Source organism: Salvelinus alpinus, chromosome 30 (genome assembly GCF_045679555.1).
Source record: "Salvelinus alpinus chromosome 30, SLU_Salpinus.1, whole genome shotgun sequence".
Taxonomy (NCBI): Eukaryota; Metazoa; Chordata; class Actinopteri; order Salmoniformes; family Salmonidae; genus Salvelinus; species Salvelinus alpinus.
The window spans coordinates 5,913,371-5,938,437 of NC_092115.1; the positions used below are offsets into that span (position 1 = coordinate 5,913,371).

The following is a 25,067-nucleotide window of genomic DNA, read 5'->3' on the forward strand; positions in this document are numbered from 1 at the left end:
TAGTATAAAGATAACTTCTTAGGGGAATGTTTAACTAGTATAGGGATAACTACTGAGAGGAATGTTTAACTAGTATAGAGATAACTTCTGAGAGGAATGTTTAACTAGTATAGAGATAACTCTGAGGGGAATGTTTAACTAGTATAGGGATAACTACTGAGAGGAATGTTTAACTAGTATAGAGATAACTTCTGAGAGGAATGTTTAACTAGTATAGAGATAACTCTGAGGGGAATGTTTAACTAGTATAGAGATAACTTCTGAGGGGAATGTTTAACTAGTATAGAGATAACTTCTGAGGGGAATGTTTAACTAGTATAGAGATAACTTCTGAGGGGAATGTTTAACTAGTATAGAGATAACTTCTGAGGGGAATGTTTAACTAGTATAGAGATACCTTCTGAGAGGAATGTTTAACTAGTATAGAGATAACTTCTCAGGGGAATGTTTAACTAGTATAGAGAACTTCTGAGGGGAATGTTTAACTAGTTTAGAGATAACTTCTGAGGGGAATGTTTAACTAGTATAGAGATAACTTCTGAGAGGAATGTTTAACTAGTATAGAGATAACTTCTGAGGGGAATGTTTAACTAGTATAGGGATAACTACTGAGAGGAATGTTTAACTAGTATAGAGATAACTTCTGAGGGGAATGTTTAACTAGTATAGAGATAACTTCTGAGGGGAATGTTTAACTAGTATAGAGATAACTTCTGAGGGGAATGTTTAACTAGTATAGAGATAACTTCTGAGAGGAATGTTTAACTAGTATAGAGATAACTTCTGAGAGGAATGTTTAACTAGTATAGAGATAACTTCTCAGGGGAATGTTTAACTAGTATAGAGATAACTTCTGAGGGGAATGTTTAACTAGTTTAGAGATAACTTCTGAGGGGAATGTTTAACTGGTATAGAGATAACTTCTGAGGGGAATGTTTAACTAGTATAGAGATAACTTCTGAGGGGAATGTTTAACTAGTATAGAGATAACTTCTGAGGGGAATGTTTAACTAGTATGGAGATAACTTCTGAGGGGAATTTTTAACTAGTATAGAGATAACTTCTGAGGGGAATTTTTAACTAGTATAGAGATAACTTCTGAGGGGAATGTTTAACTAGTTTAGGGATAACTTCTGAGGGGAATGTTTAACTAGTTTAGGGATAACAGCTGAGGGGAATGTTTAACTAGTATAGAGATACCTTCTGAGGGGAATGTTTAACTGGTATAGGGATAACTTCTGAGAGGAATGTTTAACTAGTATAGAGATAACTTCTGAGGGTAATGTTTAACTAGTATAGAGATAACTTCTGAGGGTAATGTTTAACTAGTATAGAGATAACTTCTGAGGGGAATGTTTAACTAGTATAGAGATAACTTCTGAGAGGAATGTTTAACTAGTATAGAGATAACTTCTCAGGGGAATGTTTAACTAGTATAGAGATAACTTCTGAGGGGAATGTTTAACTAGTATAGAGATAACTTCTCAGGGGAATGTTTAACTGGTATAGGGATAACTACTGAGGGGAATGTTTAACTGGTATAGAGATAACTTCTGAGAGGAATGTTTAACTAGTATAGAGATAACTTCTGAGAGGAATGTTTAACTAGTATAGAGATAACTTCTGAGAGGAATGTATAACTAGTATAGAGATAACTTCTCAGGGGAATGTTTAACTAGTATAGAGATAACTTCTGAGAGGAATGTTTAACTAGTATAGAGATAACTTCTGAGAGGAATGTTTAGCTAGTATAGAGATAACTTCTGAGGGGAATGTTTAACTAGTATAGAGATAACTTCTGAGGGTAATGTTTAACTAGTATAGATATAACTTCTGAGGGTAATGTTTAACTATTATAGATATAACTTCTCAGGGGAATGTTTAACTAGTATAGAGATAACTTCTCAGGGGAATGTTTAACTAGTATAGAGATACCTTCTGAGAGGAATGTTTAACTAGTATAGAGATAACTTCTGAGAGGAATGTTTAACTAGTATAGAGATAACTTCTGAGAGGAATGTATAACTAGTATAGAGATAACTTCTCAGGGGAATGTTTAACTAGTATAGAGATAACTTCTGAGAGGAATGTTTAACTAGTATAGAGATAACTTCTGAGAGGAATGTTTAGCTAGTATAGAGATAACTTCTGAGGGGAATGTTTAACTAGTATAGAGATAACTTCTGAGGGTAATGTTTAACTAGTATAGACATAACTTCTGAGGGTAATGTTTAACTAGTATAGATATAACTTCTCAGGGGAATGTTTAACTAGTATAGAGATAACTTCTCAGGGGAATGTTTAACTAGTATAGAGATAACTTCTGATGGGAATGTTTAACTAGTATAGGGATAACTACTGAGAGGAATGTTTAACTAGTATAAAGATAACTTCTTAGGGGAATGTTTAACTAGTATAGGGATAACTACTGAGAGGAATGTTTAACTAGTATAGAGATAACTTCTGAGAGGAATGTTTAACTAGTATAGAGATAACTCTGAGGGGAATGTTTAACTAGTATAGGGATAACTACTGAGAGGAATGTTTAACTAGTATAGAGATAACTTCTGAGAGGAATGTTTAACTAGTATAGAGATAACTCTGAGGGGAATGTTTAACTAGTATAGGGATAACTACTGAGAGGAATGTTTAACTAGTATAGAGATAACTTCTGAGGGGAATGTTTAACTAGTATAGAGATAACTTCTGAGGGGAATGTTTAACTAGTATAGAGATAACTTCTGAGGGGAATGTTTAACTAGTATAGAGATAACTTCTGAGGGGAATGTTTAACTAGTATAGAGATACCTTCTGAGAGGAATGTTTAACTAGTATAGAGATAACTTCTCAGGGGAATGTTTAACTAGTATAGAGAACTTCTGAGGGGAATGTTTAACTAGTTTAGAGATAACTTCTGAGGGGAATGTTTAACTAGTATAGAGATAACTTCTGAGAGGAATGTTTAACTAGTATAGAGATAACTTCTGAGGGGAATGTTTAACTAGTATAGGGATAACTACTGAGAGGAATGTTTAACTAGTATAGAGATAACTTCTGAGGGGAATGTTTAACTAGTATAGAGATAACTTCTGAGGGGAATGTTTAACTAGTATAGAGATAACTTCTGAGGGGAATGTTTAACTAGTATAGAGATAACTTCTGAGAGGAATGTTTAACTAGTATAGAGATAACTTCTCAGGGGAATGTTTAACTAGTATAGAGATAACTTCTGAGGGGAATGTTTAACTAGTTTAGAGATAACTTCTGAGGGGAATGTTTAACTGGTATAGAGATAACTTCTGAGGGGAATGTTTAACTAGTATAGAGATAACTTCTGAGGGGAATGTTTAACTAGTATAGAGATAACTTCTGAGGGGAATGTTTAACTAGTATGGAGATAACTTCTGAGGGGAATTTTTAACTAGTATAGAGATAACTTCTGAGGGGAATTTTTAACTAGTATAGAGATAACTTCTGAGGGGAATGTTTAACTAGTTTAGGGATAACTTCTGAGGGGAATGTTTAACTAGTTTAGGGATAACAGCTGAGGGGAATGTTTAACTAGTATAGAGATACCTTCTGAGGGGAATGTTTAACTGGTATAGGGATAACTTCTGAGAGGAATGTTTAACTGGTATAGAGATAACTTCTGAGGGGAATGTTTAACTAGTATAGAGATAACTTCTGAGGGTAATGTTTAACTAGTATAGAGATAACTTCTGAGGGGAATGTTTAACTAGTATAGAGATAACTTCTGAGAGGAATGTTTAACTAGTATAGAGATAACTTCTCAGGGGAATGTTTAACTAGTATAGAGATAACTTCTGAGGGGAATGTTTAACTAGTATAGAGATAACTTCTCAGGGGAATGTTTAACTGGTATAGGGATAACTACTGAGGGGAATGTTTAACTGGTATAGAGATAACTTCTGAGAGGAATGTTTAACTAGTATAGAGATAACTTCTGAGAGGAATGTTTAACTAGTATAGAGATAACTTCTGAGAGGAATGTATAACTAGTATAGAGATAACTTCTCAGGGGAATGTTTAACTAGTATAGAGATAACTTCTGAGAGGAATGTTTAACTAGTATAGAGATAACTTCTGAGAGGAATGTTTAGCTAGTATAGAGATAACTTCTGAGGGGAATGTTTAACTAGTATAGAGATAACTTCTGAGGGTAATGTTTAACTAGTATAGATATAACTTCTGAGGGTAATGTTTAACTAGTATAGATATAACTTCTCAGGGGAATGTTTAACTAGTATAGATATAACTTCTGAGGGTAATGTTTAACTAGTATAGAGATAACTTCTCAGGGGAATGTTTAACTAGTATAGGGATAACTTCTGAGGGGAATGTTTAACTAGTATAGAGATAACTTCTGAGGGGAATGTTTAACTAGTATAGGGATAACTTCTGAGGGGAATGTTTAACTAGTATAGAGATAACTTCTGAGGGGAATGTTTAACTAGTATAGGGATAACTACTGAGAGGAATGTTTAACTAGTATAAAGATAACTTCTGAGGGGAATGTTTAACTAGTATAGGGATAACTACTGAGAGGAATGTTTAACTAGTATAGAGATAACTTCTGAGAGGAATGTTTAACTAGTATAGAGATAACTTCTGAGGGGAATGTTTAACTAGTATAGGGATAACTACTGAGGGGAATGTTTAACTAGTATAGAGATAACTTCTCAGGGGAATGTTTAACTAGTATAGAGATAACTTCTGAGGGGAATGTTTAACTAGTATAGAGATAACTCTGAGGGGAATGTTTAACTAGTATAGGGATAACTACTGAGAGGAATGTTTAACTAGTATAGAGATAACTTCTGAGGGGAATGTTTAACTAGTATAGAGATAACTTCTGAGGGGAATGTTTAACTAGTATAGAGATAACTTCTGAGGGGAATGTTTAACTAGTATAGAGATAACTTCTGAGGGGAATGTTTAACTAGTATAGAGATAACTTCTGAGAGGAATGTTTAACTAGTATAGAGATAACTTCTCAGGGGAATGTTTAACTAGTATAGAGAACTTCTGAGGGGAATGTTTAACTAGTTTAGAGATAACTTCTGAGGGGAATGTTTAACTAGTATAGAGATAACTTCTGAGAGGAATGTTTAACTAGTATAGAGATAACTTCTGAGGGGAATGTTTAACTAGTATAGGGATAACTACTGAGAGGAATGTTTAACTAGTATAGAGATAACTTCTGAGGGGAATGTTTAACTAGTATAGAGATAACTTCTGAGGGGAATGTTTAACTAGTATAGAGATAACTTCTGAGGGGAATGTTTAACTAGTATAGAGATAACTTCTGAGGGGAATGTTTAACTAGTATAGAGATAACTTCTCAGGGGAATGTTTAACTAGTATAGAGATAACTTCTGAGGGGAATGTTTAACTAGTATAGAGATAACTTCTGAGGGGAATGTTTAACTAGTATAGAGATAACTTCTCAGGGGAATGTTTAACTAGTATAGAGATAACTTCTGAGGGGAATGTTTAACTAGTTTAGAGATAACTTCTGAGGGGAATGTTTAACTGGTATAGAGATAACTTCTGAGGGGAATGTTTAACTAGTATAGAGATAACTTCTGAGGGGAATGTTTTAACTAGTATAGAGATAACTTCTCAGGGGAATGTTTAACTGGTATAGGGATAACTTCCGAGGGGAATGTTTAACTAGTATAGAGATAACTTCTCAGGGGAATGTTTAACTAGTATAGAGATACCTTCTGAGAGGAATGTTTAACTAGTATAGAGATAACTTCTGAGAGGAATGTTTAACTAGTATAGAGATAACTTCTGAGAGGAATGTATAACTAGTATAGAGATAACTTCTCAGGGGAATGTTTAACTAGTATAGAGATAACTTCTGAGAGGAATGTTTAACTAGTATAGAGATAACTTCTGAGAGGAATGTTTAGCTAGTATAGAGATAACTTCTGAGGGGAATGTTTAACTAGTATAGAGATAACTTCTGAGAGGAATGTTTAACTAGTATAGGGATAACTACTGAGAGGAATGTTTAACTAGTATAAAGATAACTTCTGAGGGGAATGTTTAACTAGTATAGGGATAACTACTGAGAGGAATGTTTAACTAGTATAGAGATAACTTCTGAGAGGAATGTTTAACTAGTATAGAGATAACTCTGAGGGGAATGTTTAACTAGTATAGGGATAACTACTGAGAGGAATGTTTAACTAGTATAGAGATAACTTCTGAGGGGAATGTTTAACTAGTATAGAGATAACTTCTGAGGGGAATGTTTAACTAGTATAGAGATAACTTCTGAGGGGAATGTTTAACTAGTATAGAGATAACTTCTGAGGGGAATGTTTAACTAGTATAGAGATAACTTCTGAGAGGAATGTTTAACTAGTATAGAGATAACTTCTCAGGGGAATGTTTAACTAGTATAGAGAACTTCTGAGGGGAATGTTTAACTAGTTTAGAGATAACTTCTGATGGGAATGTTTAACTAGTATAGAGATAACTTCTGAGAGGAATGTTTAACTAGTATAGAGATAACTTCTGAGAGGAATGTTTAGCTAGTATAGAGATAACTTCTGAGGGGAATGTTTAACTAGTATAGAGATAACTTCTGAGAGGAATGTTTAACTAGTATAGGGATAACTACTGAGAGGAATGTTTAACTAGTATAAAGATAACTTCTGAGGGGAATGTTTAACTAGTATAGGGATAACTACTGAGAGGAATGTTTAACTAGTATAGAGATAACTTCTGAGAGGAATGTTTAACTAGTATAGAGATAACTCTGAGGGGAATGTTTAACTAGTATAGGGATAACTACTGAGAGGAATGTTTAACTAGTATAGAGATAACTTCTGAGGGGAATGTTTAACTAGTATAGAGATAACTTCTGAGGGGAATGTTTAACTAGTATAGAGATAACTTCTGAGGGGAATGTTTAACTAGTATAGAGATAACTTCTGAGGGGAATGTTTAACTAGTATAGAGATAACTTCTGAGAGGAATGTTTAACTAGTATAGAGATAACTTCTGAGAGGAATGTTTAACTAGTATAGAGATAACTTCTGAGGGGAATGTTTAACTAGTATAGAGATAACTTCTGAGGGGAATGTTTAACTAGTATAGAGATAACTTCTGAGGGGAATGTTTAACTAGTATAGAGATAACTTCTGAGGGGAATGTTTAACTAGTATAGAGATAACTTCTGAGAGGAATGTTTAACTAGTATAGAGATAACTTCTCAGGGGAATGTTTAACTAGTATAGAGATAACTTCTGAGGGGAATGTTTAACTAGTATAGAGATAACTTCTCAGGGGAATGTTTAACTAGTATAGGGATAACTTCTGAGGGAAATGTTTAACTGGTTCTCAGCCTCGAGTGGTTGAAAATGACTTTATGCTGCGAGACACTGTCGTATTCTGTTGCTGTAATGCACTACCCCCCTGCTATGATGGGACCACAGAAACAGTATTACTACAACAGACATTCCCATTCAAGTCAATTGTCCATGATGGATGGAGCGGCAGGCAGTATTTCAGTCCTGTTGCTGTAATGCTTTACCCCCTGCTATGAGCGGAAAGCCACCTGATGGTAGGGCTAGTAGAAAGGTGCACTTATCCTGCACGGATGGTTTTGACGTGGTAAACAACTTCACACTGGTACAGATGTAACGGCTAGATTTGGGTCCGTTGGTTATATTGTACAGGACTAAACTAAATCAGTGTATTCACACATTTATTTATTTCACCTTTATTTAACCAGGTAAGCTAGCTGAGAACAAGTTCTCATTTACAACTGCGACCTGGCCAAGATAAAGCAAAGCAGTTTGACACATACAACAACACAGAGTTACACATGGAGTAAAACAAACATACAGTCAATAATATAGTAGAAAAATAAGTCTATATACAATGTGAGCAAGTGAGCGAAGGCGAAGTAATTACAATATACCAATTAAACACTGGAGTGAATAGATGTGCAGAAGATGTATGTGCAAGTAGAGATACTTGGGTGCAAAGGAGCAAGATAAATAAATAAATAAAAATAGTATTGGGATGAGGTAGTTGGATGGGCTATTTACAGATGGGCTATGTACAGGTGCAGTGATCTGTGAGCTGCTCTGACAGCTGGTGCTTAAAGCTAGTGAGGGAGATATGAGTCTCCAGGTTCAGTGATTTTTTGAAATTCGTTCCAGTCATTGGCAGCAGAGAACTGTAAGGAAAGGTGGCCAAATAAGGAATTGGCTTTGGGGGTGACCAGAGAGATATACCTGCAGGAGTGCGTGCTACAGGTGGGTGCTGCTATGTTGACCAGTGAGCTGAGATAAGGCGGGGCTTTACCTAGCAGAGACTTATAGATGACCTGTAGCCAGTGTGTTTGGCGACGAATATGAAGCGAGGGCCAACCAACGAGAACGTACAGGTCGCAGTGGTGGGTAGTGTATAGGGCTTTGTTGACAAAACGGATGGCACTGTGATAGACTGCATCCAATTTGTTGAGTAGAGTGTTGGAGGCTATTTTGTAGATGACATCGCCGAAGTCGAGGATCGGTAGGATGGTCAGTTTTACGAGGGTGTGTTTGGCAGCATGAGTGAAGGATGCTTTGTTGCATAATAGGAAGACGATTCTAGATTTAATTTTTGATTGGAGATGCTTAATGTGAGTCTAGAAGGAGAGTTTACAGTCTAGCCAGACACCTAGGTATTTGTAGTTATCCACGTATTCTAAGTCAGAGCCGTCCAGAGTAGTGATGCTGGATGGGCGGGCAGGTGCAGGCAGTGATCGATTGAATAGCATGCATTTAGTTTTATTTGCGTTTAAGAGCAGTTGGAGGTCACGGAAAGAGAGTTGTATGGCATTGAAGCTCGTCTGGAGGTTAATTAACACAGTGTCCAAAGAAGGGCCAGAAGTATACAGAATGGTGTCGTCTGCGTAGAGGTGGATCAGAGAATCCCCAGCAGCAAGAGCGACATCATTGATGTATACAGAGAAGAGAGTCGGCCCGAGAATTGAACTCTGTGGCACCCCCATAGAGACTGCCAGAGGTCCGGACAACAGGCCCTCCGATTTGACACACTGAGCTCTATCAGAGAAGTAGTTGGTGAACCAGGCGAGGCAATCATTTGAGAAACCAAGGCTTTTGAGTCTGCCAATAAGAACCGTCCAGAGTAGTGATGCTGGACGGGCGGGCAGGTGCGGGCAGCGATCGGTTGAAGAGCATGCATTTAGTTTAACTTGCATTTAAGAGCAGTTGTAGGCCACGGAAGGAGAGTTGTATGGCATTGAAGCTCGTCTGGAAGTTAGTTATTACATTGTCCAAAGAAGTGCTAGACGTATACAGAACGTATACATGACAGGTACAGATGTACCAGCTAGACCTGGGCCCGTTGGTTCTATTGTAGTAAACTAAATCAGTGTATTCACACATGACAGGTACAGATGCAACAGCAGTGGATCTGAATTGGGCTCCTTTTCATGTTTTCCATCTAACTCTCGTCAGTAAATGACTAAATGTGGGTAAATGACTAAATGTGGGTGCATGACTAAATGTGGGTAAATGACTAAATGTGGGTAAATGACTAAATGTAGGTAAATGACTAAATGTAGGTAAATGACTAAATGTAGGTAAATGACTAAATGTAGGTAAATGACTAAATGTAGGTAAATGACTAAATGTGGGTAAATGACTAAATGTAGGTAAATGACTAAATGTAGGTAAATGACTAAATGTAGGTAAATGACTAAATGTAGGTAAATGACTAAATGTGGGTAAATGACTAAATGTGGGTAAATGTAGGTAAATGACTAAATGTGGGTAAATGACTAAATGTAGGTAAATGACTAAATGTAGGTAAATGACTAAATGTGGGTAAATGACTAAATGTAGGTAAATGACTAAATGTGGGTAAATGACTAAATGTAGGTAAATGACTAAATGTAGGTAAATGACTAAATGTGGGTAAATGACTAAATGTAGGTAAATGACTAAATGTGGGTAAATGACTAAATGTAGGTAAAATACTAAATGTGGGTAAATTACTAAATGTGGGTAAATGTCTAAATGTGGGTAAATGTCTAAATGTGGGTAAATGACTAAATGTGGGTAAATGACTAAATGTAGGTAAATGACTAAATGTAGGTAAATGACTAATTGTGGGTAAATGACTATATGTAGGTAAATGACTAAATGTGGGTAAATGACTAAATGTAGGTAAATGACTAAATGTGGGTAAATGACTAAATGTGGGTAAATGACTAAATGTGGGTAAATGTCTAAATGTGGGTAAATGACTAAATGTGGGTAAATGACTAAATGTAGGTAAATGACTAAATGTAGGTAAATTACTAATTGTGGGTAAATGACTATATGTAGGTAAATGACTAAATGTGGGTAAATGACTAAATATGGGTAAATGACTAAATGTAGGTAAATTACTAAATGTAGGTAAATGACTAAATGTGGGTAAATGACTAAATGTAGGTAAATGACTAAATGTGGATGAATGACTAATTGTGGGTGAATGACTAAATGTGGGTAAATGACTAAATGTGGGTGAATGACTAAATGTGGGTAAATGACTAAATGTGGGTAAATGACTAAATGTGGGTAAATGACTAAATGTGGGTAAATGACTAAATGTGGGTAAATGACTAAATGTGGGTAAATGACTAAATGTGGGTAAATGACTAAATGTAAGTAAATGACTAAATGTGGGTAAATGACTAAATGTGGGTAAATGACTAAATGTGGGTAAATGACTAAATGTGGGTAAATGACTAAATGTGGGTAAATGACTAAATGTAGGTAAATGACTAAATGTAGGTAAATGACTAAATGTAGGTAAATGACTAAATGTGGGTAAATGACTAAATGTAGGTAAATGACTAAATGTGGGTAAATGACTAAATGTGGGTAAATGACTAAATGTGGGTAAATGACTAAATGTGTGTAAATGACTAAATGTGGGTGAATGGCTAAATGTGGGTGAATGACTAAATGTGGGTGAATGACTAAATGTGGGTAAATGACTAAATGTAAGTAAATGACTAAATGTGGGTAAATGACTAAATGTAGGTAAATGACTAAATGTGGGTGAATGACTAAATGTAGGTAAATAACTAAATGCCCTTTGAGTCTACTAGTAATGCAAAAAAATAGCTTTATAAATTACATGTGATAGATGAATCTGGCGTGGTTAACAATGTAACAACTTACCTGGACCCCATTGGGTTCTACTGTACCGGGGACTAAACTAAATCAAAGTATTCACATATAACAGGTTCAAATGTAATAGCAGTGGATCGGAATTGAGCTACATTTAGAAGTCGTTAGGTTGATCTCAGGTCAGCACTAAAATGAGCAGCGTGTTGCCTGTAAAGACCGGTAAGGTGACGTACAGTAAGACGGTCGTGATTTCATGAATGTCCCTATACAGAGAGACCAAGGCACAAAGAGGTCTACACACAATGTCTTCCAGGTTCAAAATGAGTGTACAACCACTAGAGGTACACAGTGAGAGAGAAAAAAAGCAATCAGAAAATCCTTGGGAATATCTTTTGAAGTCCACAAAGAAAATATATTAAAAACATGGATTCTGGGGAGGAAGAACAGTCCCTTCAGTTTCATTCAAATTGGTTTCATCCTTGTATTATTCATTCCCCATTTCTCAAAAGATTGAAATAACATGTCTTTTTGTCACTAGAAACATTACTCAATGTATAATGAAGTGCCCAAGTAGCAATGATTATGAATAATAACAAAGGACGAACAGACGCAGTGCCATAAAGTACAGACAGGGAGGGTGGAGGGAGGGAGGGAGGGAAGGGTGGAGGGAGGGAGGGAGGGAGGGGGGAGGGAGGGGGGGAGGGGAGGAGGGAGGGAGGGGAGGAGGGAGGGAGGGAGGGTGGAGTGAGGGGCGGAGGGAGGGAGGGAGGGTGGAGTGAGGGGCGGAGGGAGGGTGGAGGGAGGGAGGGAGGGAGGGAGGGAGGGAGGGAGGGTGGAGGGAGGGAGGGAGGGGCGGAGGGAGGGAGGGAGGGTGGAGTGAGGGGCGGAGGGAGGGAGGGAGGGTGGAGTGAGGGGCGGAGGGAGGGAGGGAGGGTGGAGGGAGGGGCGGAGGGAGGGAGGGAGGGTGGAGGGAGGAGGGAGGGAGGGAGGGAGGGAGGGTGGAGGGAGGGGCGGAGGGAGGGAGGGAGGGTGGAGGGAGGAGGGAGGGAGGAAGGGAGGGTAGAGGGAGGGGCGGAGGGAAGGGTGGAGGGAGTGAGGGGCGGAGGGAGGGAGGGTGGAGTGAGGGGCGGAGGGAGGGAGGGAGGGTGGAGGGAGGAGGGAGGGAGGGACGGAGGGAGGGAGGGACGGAGGGAGGGAGGGAGGGAGGGAGGGTGGAGGGAGGGAGGGAGGGAGGGAAGGGTGGAGGGAGGGAGGGAGGGTGGAGGGAGTGAGGGGCGGAGGGAAGGGTGGAGGGAGGGAGGGAGGGTGGAGGGAGTGAGGGGCGGAGGGAAGGGTGGAGGGAGGGAGGGAGGGAGGGTGGAGTGTAACGGCTGTCACTGTCGTTCTCCTCCTCAGACGAGGAGGATCGGACCAAGATGCGGAGTAGGAGGTATTCATGATTTTAATGACAAACCAACAAACACTAACAAATTAACAAAACAACAAACGTGACTAACCTGCAACAGTCCTGTGTGGCCCAAACGCTAACACAGGAAACAAACACCCACAAAACACCAGTGAAACCCTGGCTGCCTTAGTATGACTCTCAATCAGAGACAAACGATACACACCTGTCTCTAATTGAGAATCATACCAGGCCGAACACAAAACCCAACATAGAAATACAAAACATAGACTGCCCACCCAACACTCACGCCCTGACCAATAAAGACATACAAAACAAGAGAAAACAGGTCAGGAACGTGACACAGAGGGAGGGAGGGAGGGTGGAGGGAGGAGGGAGGGACGGAGGGAAGGGTGGAGGGAGGAAGGGAGGGTAGAGGGAGGGGCGGAGGGAAGGGTGGAGGGAGGAAGGGAGGGTAGAGGGAGGGGCGGAGGGAAGGGTGGCGGGAGGGGCGGAAGGAAGGGTGGAGGGAGGGAGGGAAGGGTGGAGTGTGGAGGGCGGGAGGGTAGAGGGAGGGAGGGGTGGAGGCCTTACTACCAGAACGCACGTTTGGGTCCCAAATGTAACCTTATTCCCTATATAGTGCACTACTTTTAATCAGAGCCCTATGGCACCCTATTCCCTGTGTAGTGCACTACTTTTGACCAGAGTCCTATGGCACCCTATTCCCTGTGTAGTGCACTACTTTTAATCAGAGTCCTATGGCACCCTATTCCCTGTGTAGTGCACTACTTTTAACCAGAGCCCATTGAATAATCCATCCATTATTTCAGACAGTGTTTAGCTGTGGATGGACTGCATTGTCTGAATGGAATGCTGTTCTATACATTACCATGGAAATAATGACCTCTGCAAAGGGGCTCGGCTCCGCCTCGTCCCGCTGCGTCCTCCATTTTGTCCAAGGTAATGTACAGAACGTCGGCGTTTATCCTTTACATATGCCAGCATTCCACTCAAACAATGCAGTCCCATCCGCAGCCAGACACTGGCTGAAATCAGTTGATGATTGGACTTAGACAAGTCGTAAATGCAACAAGGACTGGTATTGTATCATAGCACTCACAGCCTTCCAAGAAAACAAAAAATGTTGACATTTATGGTCTGTTTATACATATTTTAGAGGCCATTTATACCCGAAAATTGGTAAACAAGCCGTATAAACTGTATTCATAATCATATGACAATATTTCAGGTTGACAATAATTATATTACACACTTTCTGATATATCGCATACCTTGCTTTTATTTTCCTGCATAAGTCAAATCAGGATTATACCTCTACTGCCATTCATTCCAATTAGACTGGTTTGAAATTCTCCCTGACCAATATGGCTGCCATTGTTCACCCTATTCTGGGACTGAAGGTTTATGGAAAATATCCCCTCTAGAAAATGTAATAGGATCTCTACGGATTAGACAAACCAGTACACATGGTCCACCGGCTCTGAGTGAAGGTTCGAGCATGTTAGACAAACCAGTACACATGGTCCACCGGCTCTGAGTGAAGGTTCGAGCATGTGTGTGTGAGTGCGCGTTGCACGTTCTTGTGTTTAGTATACAATGTTGTTTTTAGGACTCACCAGCACACTTGGTCCTGGCCCTGAGAGGAGGCCCGGGGGCCCCAGTCCCTCCATCCAGGGGCCTGGTCAACAGCACACTGATCTCATAGTCTGTGTCTGGGGTCAGGTGACCTATCTTATGAGTGGTTTTGTCCACTGGCTGCAGGTCATACATGGTCCCTGATACCGTCCGGTACTCCACCTGGGAAAAGGGTGGAAAGATATGTACCAGGGATGCCCAATCCAGATCCAACACACTTGATTTAACTAATCCACTCATCATCAAGTGTCTGATGAGTGGAATCATTCAAAAAAAAAAAGAAGTGCATCCCTTTGGTTCCCCAGGACCAGTATTGGGAAATACAGCTATATACACTATGGTGAATACCGCTATAAACACTATGGTGAATACTGATATAAACACTATGGTGAATACCGCTATAAACACTATGGTGAATACCGCTATAAACACTATGGTGAATACCGCTATAAACACTATGGTGAATACCGCTATAAACACTATGGTGAATACCATTATAAACACTATGGTGAATACCGCTATAAACACTATGGTGAATACCGCTATAAAGACTATGGTGAATACCGCTATAAAGACTATGGTGAATACCGCTATAAACACTATGGTGAATACTGCTATAAACACTATGGTGAATACCGCTATAAACACTATGGTGAATACTGCTATAAACACTATGGTGAATACAGCTATAAACACTATGGTGAATACCGCTATAAACACTATGGTGAATACCGCTATAAACACTATGGTGAATACCGCTATAAACACTATGTTGAATACCGCTATAAACACTATGGTGAATACCGCTATAAACACTATGGTGAATACCGCAATAAACACTATGGTGAATACCGCTATAAACACTATGGTGAATACCGCTATAAACACTATGGTGAATACCGCAATAAACACTATGGTGAATACCACTATAAACACTATGGTGAATACCGCTATAAACACTCTGGTGAATACCGCTATAAACACTCTGGTGAATACCGCTATAAACACTATGGTGAATACCGCTATAAACACTCTGGTGAATACCGCTATAAACACTATGGTGAATACTGCTATAAACAATATGGTGAATATCACTATGAACCCTATGGTGAATACCGCCATAAACATTATGGTGAATACTGCTATAAACACTATGGTGAATACCGCTATAAACACTATGGTGAATACCGCTATAAACACTCTGGTGAATACCGCTATAAACACTCGGGTGAATACCGCTATAAAGACTATGGTGAATACTGCTGTAAACACTATGGTGAATACTGCTATAAACACTATGGTGAATACCGCTATAAACACTATGGTGAATACCGCTGTAAACACTATGGTGAATACTGCTATAAACACTATGGTGAATACTGCTATAAACAATATGGTGAATATCACTATGAACACTCTGGTGAATACCGCTATAAAGACTATGGTGAATACTGCTATAAACACTATGGTGAATACCGCTATAAACACTCTGGTGAATACCGCTATAAAGACTATGGTGAATACTGCTATAAACACTATGGTAAATACCGCTGTAAACACTATGGTGAATACTGCTATAAACACTATGGTGAATACCGCTATAAACACTATGGTGAATACCGCTATAAACACTATGGTGAATACTGCTATAAACACTATAGTGCAACGCATCAGATTATTGTTTACTCAATATGTATGGTTCCATTCCAAATCGCACCCTATTCCCGTATATAGTGCACTTCTTTTGACCGTAGGCACATTGAATTAGTACACTGTATAGAGAATGAAGGTGCATTCTGGGACGCGGCCAATCTGTCCCTATTAAAAACAAACCAATAATAAATAGAAATACCTCTCGGTCGATGATTGGGCCGTCTCCGTTGATGGAGTTGGCATTAAGTTGGATCCACAGGTAGGTGGCGCCGACCGCTGTGAGCTGGGGGGGGGCGATGGGCACCGGGGGTTCTGGGGGGGGGGACAGAAGAAGAGGAGACAGATCTGAGTAACCAATACGATAAGTGCAGAAACAACGGTAGACAATGGATGCTAAACTTTTAAGCTCTCAAGTTGAAATACAACAACCGTAATGGAAATTGTACTCAAGTCAAAGTCGGCCCCCCCCCCCAAAGTCCCCCCCCCCCCCCCCCCCCCCCCTCCCCTCCCCGATAAAAAGCGTATTTAGAAGAAGCATAAGGCTGTAGTCATTACCCAAGGAACATACACAATTTATTCAATATAAAGGGTTTAAGTTGCCACGTTCAAATTTTACCTTCAGGACAAAATTAATACTGGAAATTTTACCACAACACTCATGACCAAAAACACATCATCAACTTAAACCACAAAACACCCCATTATACCTTAAACAGATTTACCACTAGTATGTTATCTCAGGGGGCTATTCCAATTAAATTATTCCAATTAGATTCATTTCCCAATTAAACAAACACAGTCAGAGAAATATATGATGTATTATATATATTATATTATATTATATATATATATATATATTATGTACTACTGTACTGTTAGGAGATAGGAACATAAGCATTTCACTAAACCTGCGATAACAAAATGGGTACGTGACTAATAACAATTTATTTAACTCATCTAACACACCCAATATAGTCCCAGTGTTCTGGTCTGGCACCCTAACCCCTATTTAGTGCCCGCCTGTTGACCATGGCCTATAGGGATCTAATAGGGCTCTGGTCAAAGGTAGTGCACTATATAGAGAATAGAGTGCATTTTAGTACACACTCACACACTATTCCAAGTACCCTGTTTTCCTCCTGGGTCTTAACCTCCAGTATAGACTGGTTCACTGTCTGAGAGACTGGGTCTTAACCTTCAGTGTAGACTGGTTCAGTGTCTGAGAGAATTCAGTGTCTGAGAGACTGGGTCTTAACCTCCAGTATAGACTGGTTCAGTGTCTGAGAGACTGGGTCTTAACCTCCAGTATAGACTGGTTCACTGTCTGAGAGACTGGGTCTTAACCTTCAGTGTAGACTGGTTCAGTGTCTGAGAGACTTCAGTGTCTGAGAGACTGGGTCTTAACCTCCAGTATAGACTGGTTCAGTGTCTGAGAGACTGGGTCTTAACCTCCAGTATAGACTGGTTCTGTCACGATTGTCCAAGGGAGAGAGAGAGGACCAAGGCGCAGCGTGTAAAAAATACATCTTCTCTTTATTTAGGAGATGAACGAACGAAGCAAAACAACAAATAGACGACCGTGAAGCTATAACCGAACAAAATGCAAACATGCGACCTAGACACAGACACAGACCTAGACAATGACCCAACAAAAACATGATGCCTATGGCTGCCTAAAATATGGCTCCCAATCAGAGACAAATGAACGACATCTGTCTCTGATTGAGAACCACTCAGGCAACCATAGACATACCTAGAAACATTCACTCAACCATAGACATACCTAGAAACATTCACACAACACAAACCCATACACTAAACCCAACACCCCCTTTTCCATATAACCACCCGAAACGAGACAAAACACAAACCTTCCCCATGTCACACCCTGACCTAACTAAAATAATAAAGAAAACAAAGATAACTAAGGCCAGGGTGTGACATAACCCCCCCCTTAAGGTGCGAACTCCGGGCGCACCAGCATAAAGTCTAGGGGAGGTCTGGGTGGGCGTCCGTCCGTCCACGGCGGCGGCTCCGGCACAGGTCGTGGTCCCCACCCCACCATAGTCACTACCCGCTTACGTAGCCTCCTCCAAATGACCACCCTCCAACTTAACCCCACTGGATTAAGGGGCAGCACCGGACTAAAGGGCAGCACCGGACTAAGGGGCAGCACCGGACTAAGGGGCAGCACCGGACTAAGGGGCAGCACCGTACTAAGGGGCAGCACCGGACTAAGGGGCAGCACCGGACTAAGGGGCAGCCCCGGGACAAGGTAGCTCAGGACAAAGAGGTAGCTCAGGACAGAGGGATAGCTCAGGATAGAGAGGTAGCTCAGGATAGAGGGGCAACTCCGGACTGAAAGGCAGCTCCGGACAGAGAGACAGCTCTGGACTGAGGGGCAGTTCTGGATAAATGGCAGCTCTAAGCTAAGGGACAGCTCCGGGACAAGGTAGCTCAGGACAGAGAGGTAGCTCAGGATAGAGAGGTAGCTCAGGATAGAGAGGTAGCTCAGGATAGAGAGGTAGCTCAGGATAGAGGGGCAACTCCGGACTGAAGGGCAGCTCCGGACAGAGAGACAGCTCTGGACTGAGGGGCAGTTCTGGATGGCGAACGGCTCTGGACGCTCATGGCTGGCTGACGGCTCTGGACGCTCATGGCTGGCTGACGGCTCTGGACGCTCATGGCTGGCTGACGGCTCTGGACGCTCATGGCTGGCTGACGGCTCTGGACGATCATGGCTGGCTGACGGCTCTGGACGCTCATGGCTGGCTGACGGCTCTGGACGCTCATGGCTGGCTGACGGTTCTGGACGCTCATGGCTCACTGGCGGCTCTGGCGGATCCTGTCTGGTTGGCGGCTCTGGCGGGTCCTGTCTGGTTGGCGGCTCTGGCGGATCCGGTCTGGCGGAAGGCTCTGGCGGATCCGGTCTGGCGGAAGGATCTGGCGGATCCGGTCTGGCGGAAGGCTCTGGCGGATCCGGTCTGGCGGAAGGCTCTGGCGGATCCGGTCTGGCGGAAGGCTCTAGCGGCTCCTGTCTGGCGGAAGGCTCTAGCGGCTCCTGTCTGGCGGAAGGCTCTAGCGGCTCCTGTTTGGCGGACGACTCTGTAGGCTGATGGCAGACGGGCGGCTTTGCAGGCTCATGGCAGACGGGCGGCTGTGCAGGCTCATGGCAGACGGACAGTTCAGACGGCGTAGGGCAGACGGGCAGTTCAGGCGGCACTGGGCAGACGGATGACTCAGACGGCACTGGGCAGACGGATGACTCAGACGGCACTGGGCAGACGGATGACTCAGACGGCACTGGGCAGACGGATGACTCAGACGGCACTGGGCAGACGGATGACTCAGACGGCACTGGGCAGACGGATGACTCAGACGGCACTGGGCAGACGGATGACTCAGACGGCACTGGGCAGACGGATGACTCAGACGGCACTGGGCAGACGGGCAGCTCTGGCCGGCTGAGGCGCACTATAGGCCTGGTGCGTGGTGCCGGAACTGGTGGTACCGGGCTGGGGACACGCACCTGAAGGCTAGTGCGGGGAGAAGGAACAGGGCATACTGGACCCTGGATACGCACATCAGGCCTAGTGCGTGGTGCCGGAACTGGTGGTACCGGGCTGGGGACACGCATCTCAGGGCTAGTGCGGGGAGCAGCAACAGGACACACTGGGCTCTCAAAGCGCACTATAGGCCTAGTGCGTGGTACCGGCACAGGTGGTACCGGGCTGAGGGCACGCACCTCAGGGCGAGTGCGGGGAGAAGCAACAGTGCGTACAGGGCTCTGGAGACGCACATTAGGCCTAGTGCGTGGTGCCGGCACTGGTGGTACCGGGCTGGAGACACGCACCATAGGGCGAGTACGTGGAGGAAGAACAGGGCTCTGGAGACACACTGGAAGCCTGGTGTGTGGTGCCGGAATTGGTGGTACCGGGCTGGAGCGGGAAGGTGCTACAGGAGGAGCAGGACTAGGGAGGCACACAGGAGACCTAGTTCGTGGAACTGTCATTCCCAGACGGTTAGCACGCAACTCAGGACGAGCATGGAGAACTGACTCAGGTAACATCACATCCCGCACACGCTCTGTCGGGTGGATGTCGTGCCTCACGCACCAACACAGCAGCTCCCTCATTTCACTCTCCTCCAAACTCCTCAATAAATCCTTAACAGTCTCTGTATCATTCCCGCTGCTCACCTCCAATATCCGCACAACTGGCTCTGGTTCCCTCCTTTCACGCTGCTTGGTCCTGAATGGTTGGGTCATTCTGTCACGATTGTCCAAGGGAGAGAGAGAGGACCAAGGCGCAGCGTGTAAAAAATACATCTTCTCTTTATTTAGGAGATGAACGAACGAAGCAAAACAACAAATAGACGACCGTGAAGCTATAACCGAACAAAATGCAAACATGCGACCTAGACACAGACACAGACCTAGACAATGACCCAACAAAAACATGATGCCTATGGCTGCCTAAAATATGGCTCCCAATCAGAGACAAATGAACGACATCTGTCTCTGATTGAGAACCACTCAGGCAACCATAGACATACCTAGAAACATTCACTCAACCATAGACATACCTAGAAACATTCACACAACACAAACCCATACACTAAACCCAACACCCCCTTTTCCATATAACCACCCGAAACGAGACAAAACACAAACCTTCCCCATGTCACACCCTGACCTAACTAAAATAATAAAGAAAACAAAGATAACTAAGGCCAGGGCGTGACAGGTTCAGTGTCTGACAGACTTCAGTGTCTGAGAGACTGGGTCTTAACCTCCAGTATAGACTGGTGCAGTGTCTGAGAGACTGGGTCTTAACCTCCAGTATAGACTGGTTCAGTGTCTGAGAGACTGGGTCTTAACCTCCAGTATAGACTGGTTCAGTGTCTGAGAGACTGGGTCTTAACCTCCAGTATAGACTGGTTCAGTGTCTGAGAGACTGGGTCTTAACCTCCAGTATAGACTGGTTCAGTGTCTGAGAGACTGGGTCTTAACCTCCAGTATAGACTGGTGTAGTGTCTGAGATACTGGGTCTTAACCTCCAGTGTAGACTGGAACAGTTTCTGAGAGACTGGGTCTTAACCTCCAGTATAGACTGGTTCAGTGTCTGAGAGACTGGGTCTTAACCTCCAGTGTAGACTGGAACAGTTTCTGAGAGACTGGGTCTTAACCTCCAGTATAGACTGGTTCAGTGTCTGAGAGACTGGGTCTTAACCTCCAGTATAGACTGGTTCAGTGTCTGAGAGACTGGGTCTTAACCTCCAGTATAGACTGGTTCAGTGTCTGAGAGACTGGGTCTTAACCTCCAGTATAGACTGGTTCAGTGTCTGAGAGACTGGGTCTTAACCTCCAGTATAGACTGGTGTAGTGTCTGAGATACTGGGTCTTAACCTCCAGTGTAGACTGGAACAGTTTCTGAGAGACTGGGTCTTAACCTCCGGTATAGACTGGTTCAGTGTCTGAGAGACTGGGTCTTAACCTGCAGTATTGACTGGTTCAGTGTCTGAGAGACTGGGTCTTAACCTCCAGTATAGACTGGTTCAGTGTCTGAGAGACTGGGTCTTAACCTCCAGTATAGACTGGTTCAGTGTCTGAGAGACTGGGTCTTAACCTCCAGAATAGACTGGTTCAGTGTCTGAGAGACTGGGTCTTAACCTGCAGTATAGACTGGTTCAGTGTCTGAGAGACTGGGTCTTAACCTCCAGTATAGACTGGTTCAGTGTCTGAGAGACTGGGTCTTAACCTCCAGTATAGACTGGTTCAGTGTCTGAGAGACTGGGTCTTAACCTCCAGTATAGACTGGTTCAGTGTCTGACAGACTTCAGTGTCTGAGAGACTGGGTCTTAACCTCCAGTATAGACTGGTTCAGTGTCTGAGAGACTGTCTTAACCTCCAGTGTAGACTGGTTCAGTGTCTGAGAGACTGGGTCTTAACCTCCAGTATAGACTGGTTCAGTGTCTGAGAGAATGGGTCTTAACCTCCAGTGTAGACTGGTTCAGTGTCTGAGAGACTGTCTTAACCTCCAGTGTAGACTGGTTCTGTGTCTGAGAGAATGGGTCTTAACCTCCAGTGTAGACTGGTTCAGGGTCTGAGAGACTGGGTCTTAACCTTCAGTACAGACTGGTTCAGTGTCTGAGAGACTCGCAGGGTGGAAGCTGGTGATTACATGGTTGTACAGGCCTAGCGGCCCAGGTTAAGACAGTCATGGCGTGTAGACCTACTTCTACCTTGCGACCAACACCCAATAACAGGACACTCCTCAGCCCTGTGTAGAACGATATGCTATCTGTCTATCTATCCTGAATCGACATCCACGTCTTCAGCGCCCGGGGAACAGTGGGTTAACTGCCTTGCTCAGGGGAAGAACGACAGATTTATTTTACCTTGTCCACTCCTCCGACTGTCTGCATCTCAAATGACAACCTATTTTCTCATACAGTGCTTTACTTTGACCTCAGTAACATAGAGCTGCAACCTAGAGCTGCAACATAGAGCTGTAACATAGAGCTGCAACCTAGAGCTGTAAAACAAACTTGTGAGAATTGTTTTTTAAACTCCCCGCTCCTACACGTCAGGAAGTCGAGCATTTTAATCAGCTAAGCCGGCTATCTCTAGAAAATATTGTAATATTAATTCAACATGGTCCATAGAGTTATTACTGACTCAGCCCTCAGGTGCATACCTAATTATTTAACTTATATTAGAGCTGTCCACCAACACGGCACCGGAGCCAGACTCTGTTTTAAATGGCAGAGTCTATCTGGTAAGAACACATTTTTATATGCCAACAGTGTTTGAGTGGAACAAACCACCAGAGCAACTCTGTCACGTACACTCCACTCTCTCCGACGCTCGAGGTCGTCAGGCTGCTCATTATTACGCACACGTGTCACCATGGTTACGCGCATCAGCGCCTCATCGCTCACTTGGACTCCATCACTTGCCTGATTACCTTCCCTATAACTGTCACTCCCTTTGGTTTCTTTCCCCAGGCGTTGTTGACTCTGTGTTTCATGTCTGTACGGGTCTCGTGTTTCTTGTATTGTTCTATGTTTGTTTATTTATTTAATATTCACTCCCCGTACTTGCTTTCCAACTCCTAGTCCTATGGACTATCTTCTGTCTACCAACCCTACCTTGTCACAACACAACGGATTATCTGAAACGCATTAAGAAGGAAAGAAATTCCACAAATTAACATTTAGCAAAGGCACAGCTGTTAATTGAAATGCATTCCAGGTGACTACCTCATGAAGCTGGTTGAGACAATGCCAAGAATGTGCAAAGCTGTCACCAAGACAAAGGGTGGTTACTTTGAAGAATTTCAAAAATGAAATATATTTAGATTTATTCAACACTTTTTGATTATTACATGATTCCATATGTCTTATTTTATCATTTTGATGTCTTCACTATTATTCCACAAATGTAAAAATAAAGAAAAATCCTGGAATGAGTAGGTGTATCCAAACTTTTGACTGGTACTGTATGTAAATAAGGTGTTTCTAAAAATCTGTTTTCTCTCTGTCATTATCGGGTATTGTGTGTAGATTGATGAGGATTTTTATTATGTATTGTATAGACACTCTGTACCCAAGGCACTCTGTCCCCAAGACACTTGTACCAAAGACAGTCTGTACCAAAGCAACAGCTTTAGACATGACCTAACTTTTGTCATTAAATCTTTGAACCTATACCTTATGTACTGTGGTTTCCATACAATACATTACAGATGTAGGATCTTTATTTGAGCCAGTTTACAAAAAATTATCCTGCAGCAACAGGAAATGTGAATTATTATGTTAATTATAATTAATGGACATTTTTGTTGGGTTGATCCTTTTTTGGGAAAATCAAGTCTGACATTTAAAGTGGAAATTACAAACCTTAGAAGCCTTTTTAAATGTTCTCAACAGGGTGATCAAGTTACGATCCTACATCTGTAGAATCAATAAATAACTAGCCAGTCAATCACCTAGCCAGTCAAGCATAGTCCAGGACATCTGCTATAAGTGAGGACCCTCACGACCATTACACCTGACACTCCCCCACACAAGCATAGTTCAGAACACCTGCTATGAGCGAGGACCCCAACTGCCCTCACACCCCAATGGATTCATACATGATGACTCACAATCATTCTGTCACAGACATCCCAGCAAACCGGGAACATTCTCAAAACATTAGCGAACATTCCCATTAAGTCCTAGTTAGGGTTTAAGCTAACATTAGGATGATAACGTCCTATAAACATTCCAATAATATGTTTTCTTCCAAGATACTGTTTGAAATGAAATATCCTTTACATGTTGTCCTAACATTCACTAAATATTGTTCACAACATCTAAAAACAAGACTACAGAACATTCCGCTAAGGTTCTCATTAGGTTAACAGTGTCTTCAGAGACTATTCACAAATTAGTTTTTACAAAATAATTAAAAAGGAAAAGGTGAAATGTATTGAGTCAATAAATATTCAACCCCTTTTGTTATGGAAAGTCTAAATTTCCATAACAGGTCACAATAATTTGCATGGACTCACTCTGTGTGCAATAATAGTGTTTAACGTGATTTTTGAACGTCCACCTCATCTCTGTACCAAACATACAATTATCTGTAAGATCCCTCAGTCGAGAAGTGAATTTCGAACAGAGATTCAACCACAAAGACCAGAGAGGTTTTCCAATGCCTCGCAAAGAAGGGCACCTATTGGTAGATTGAGGGTGGAAAAAAGCAGACATTGAATATTCCTTTGAGCATGGTGAAGTTATTAATTACACGTTGGATGGTGTATCAATACACCCAGTCACTACAAAGATACAGGTGTCCTTCCTAACTTATTTGCCAGAGAGGAAGGAAACTGCTCAGGATTTTCAACATGAGGCCAATGGTGACTTTAAAACAGTTACAGAGTTTAATGGCTGTGATAGGAGAAAACTGAGGATGGTTCAACAACATTTTAATTACTCCAGAAAACTAACCCAATTGACAGAGTGAAAAGAACAAAGCCTGTACAGAATAAAAATATTCCAAAACATGCATCCTGTTTGCAACCAGGCACTAAAGTACAACTGCAAAACATGTGGCAAAGCAATTAACTTTTTGTCCTGAATACAAACTGTTTTATTTGGGGCAAATCCAATACAACACATTACTGAGTACCATTCTCCATATTGTCAAG

General features: G+C 42.0%; 1 protein-coding gene across 1 annotated transcript in view; it reads right to left on the reverse strand.

Annotated features, from left to right (window-relative positions):
• LOC139560627 (receptor-type tyrosine-protein phosphatase mu-like) overlaps positions 1-25,067 on the reverse strand; it is a 774,972-nt gene that overhangs the window by 395,043 nt on the left and 354,862 nt on the right. Inside the window, exons 7-8 of the mRNA XM_071377563.1 lie at positions 16,070-16,182; positions 14,199-14,379 (exon numbers count right to left, since the gene is read on the reverse strand). Coding sequence (XP_071233664.1) covers positions 14,199-14,379; positions 16,070-16,182 — 294 coding nt within the window. The remainder of the gene's footprint in view (positions 1-14,198; positions 14,380-16,069; positions 16,183-25,067) is intronic.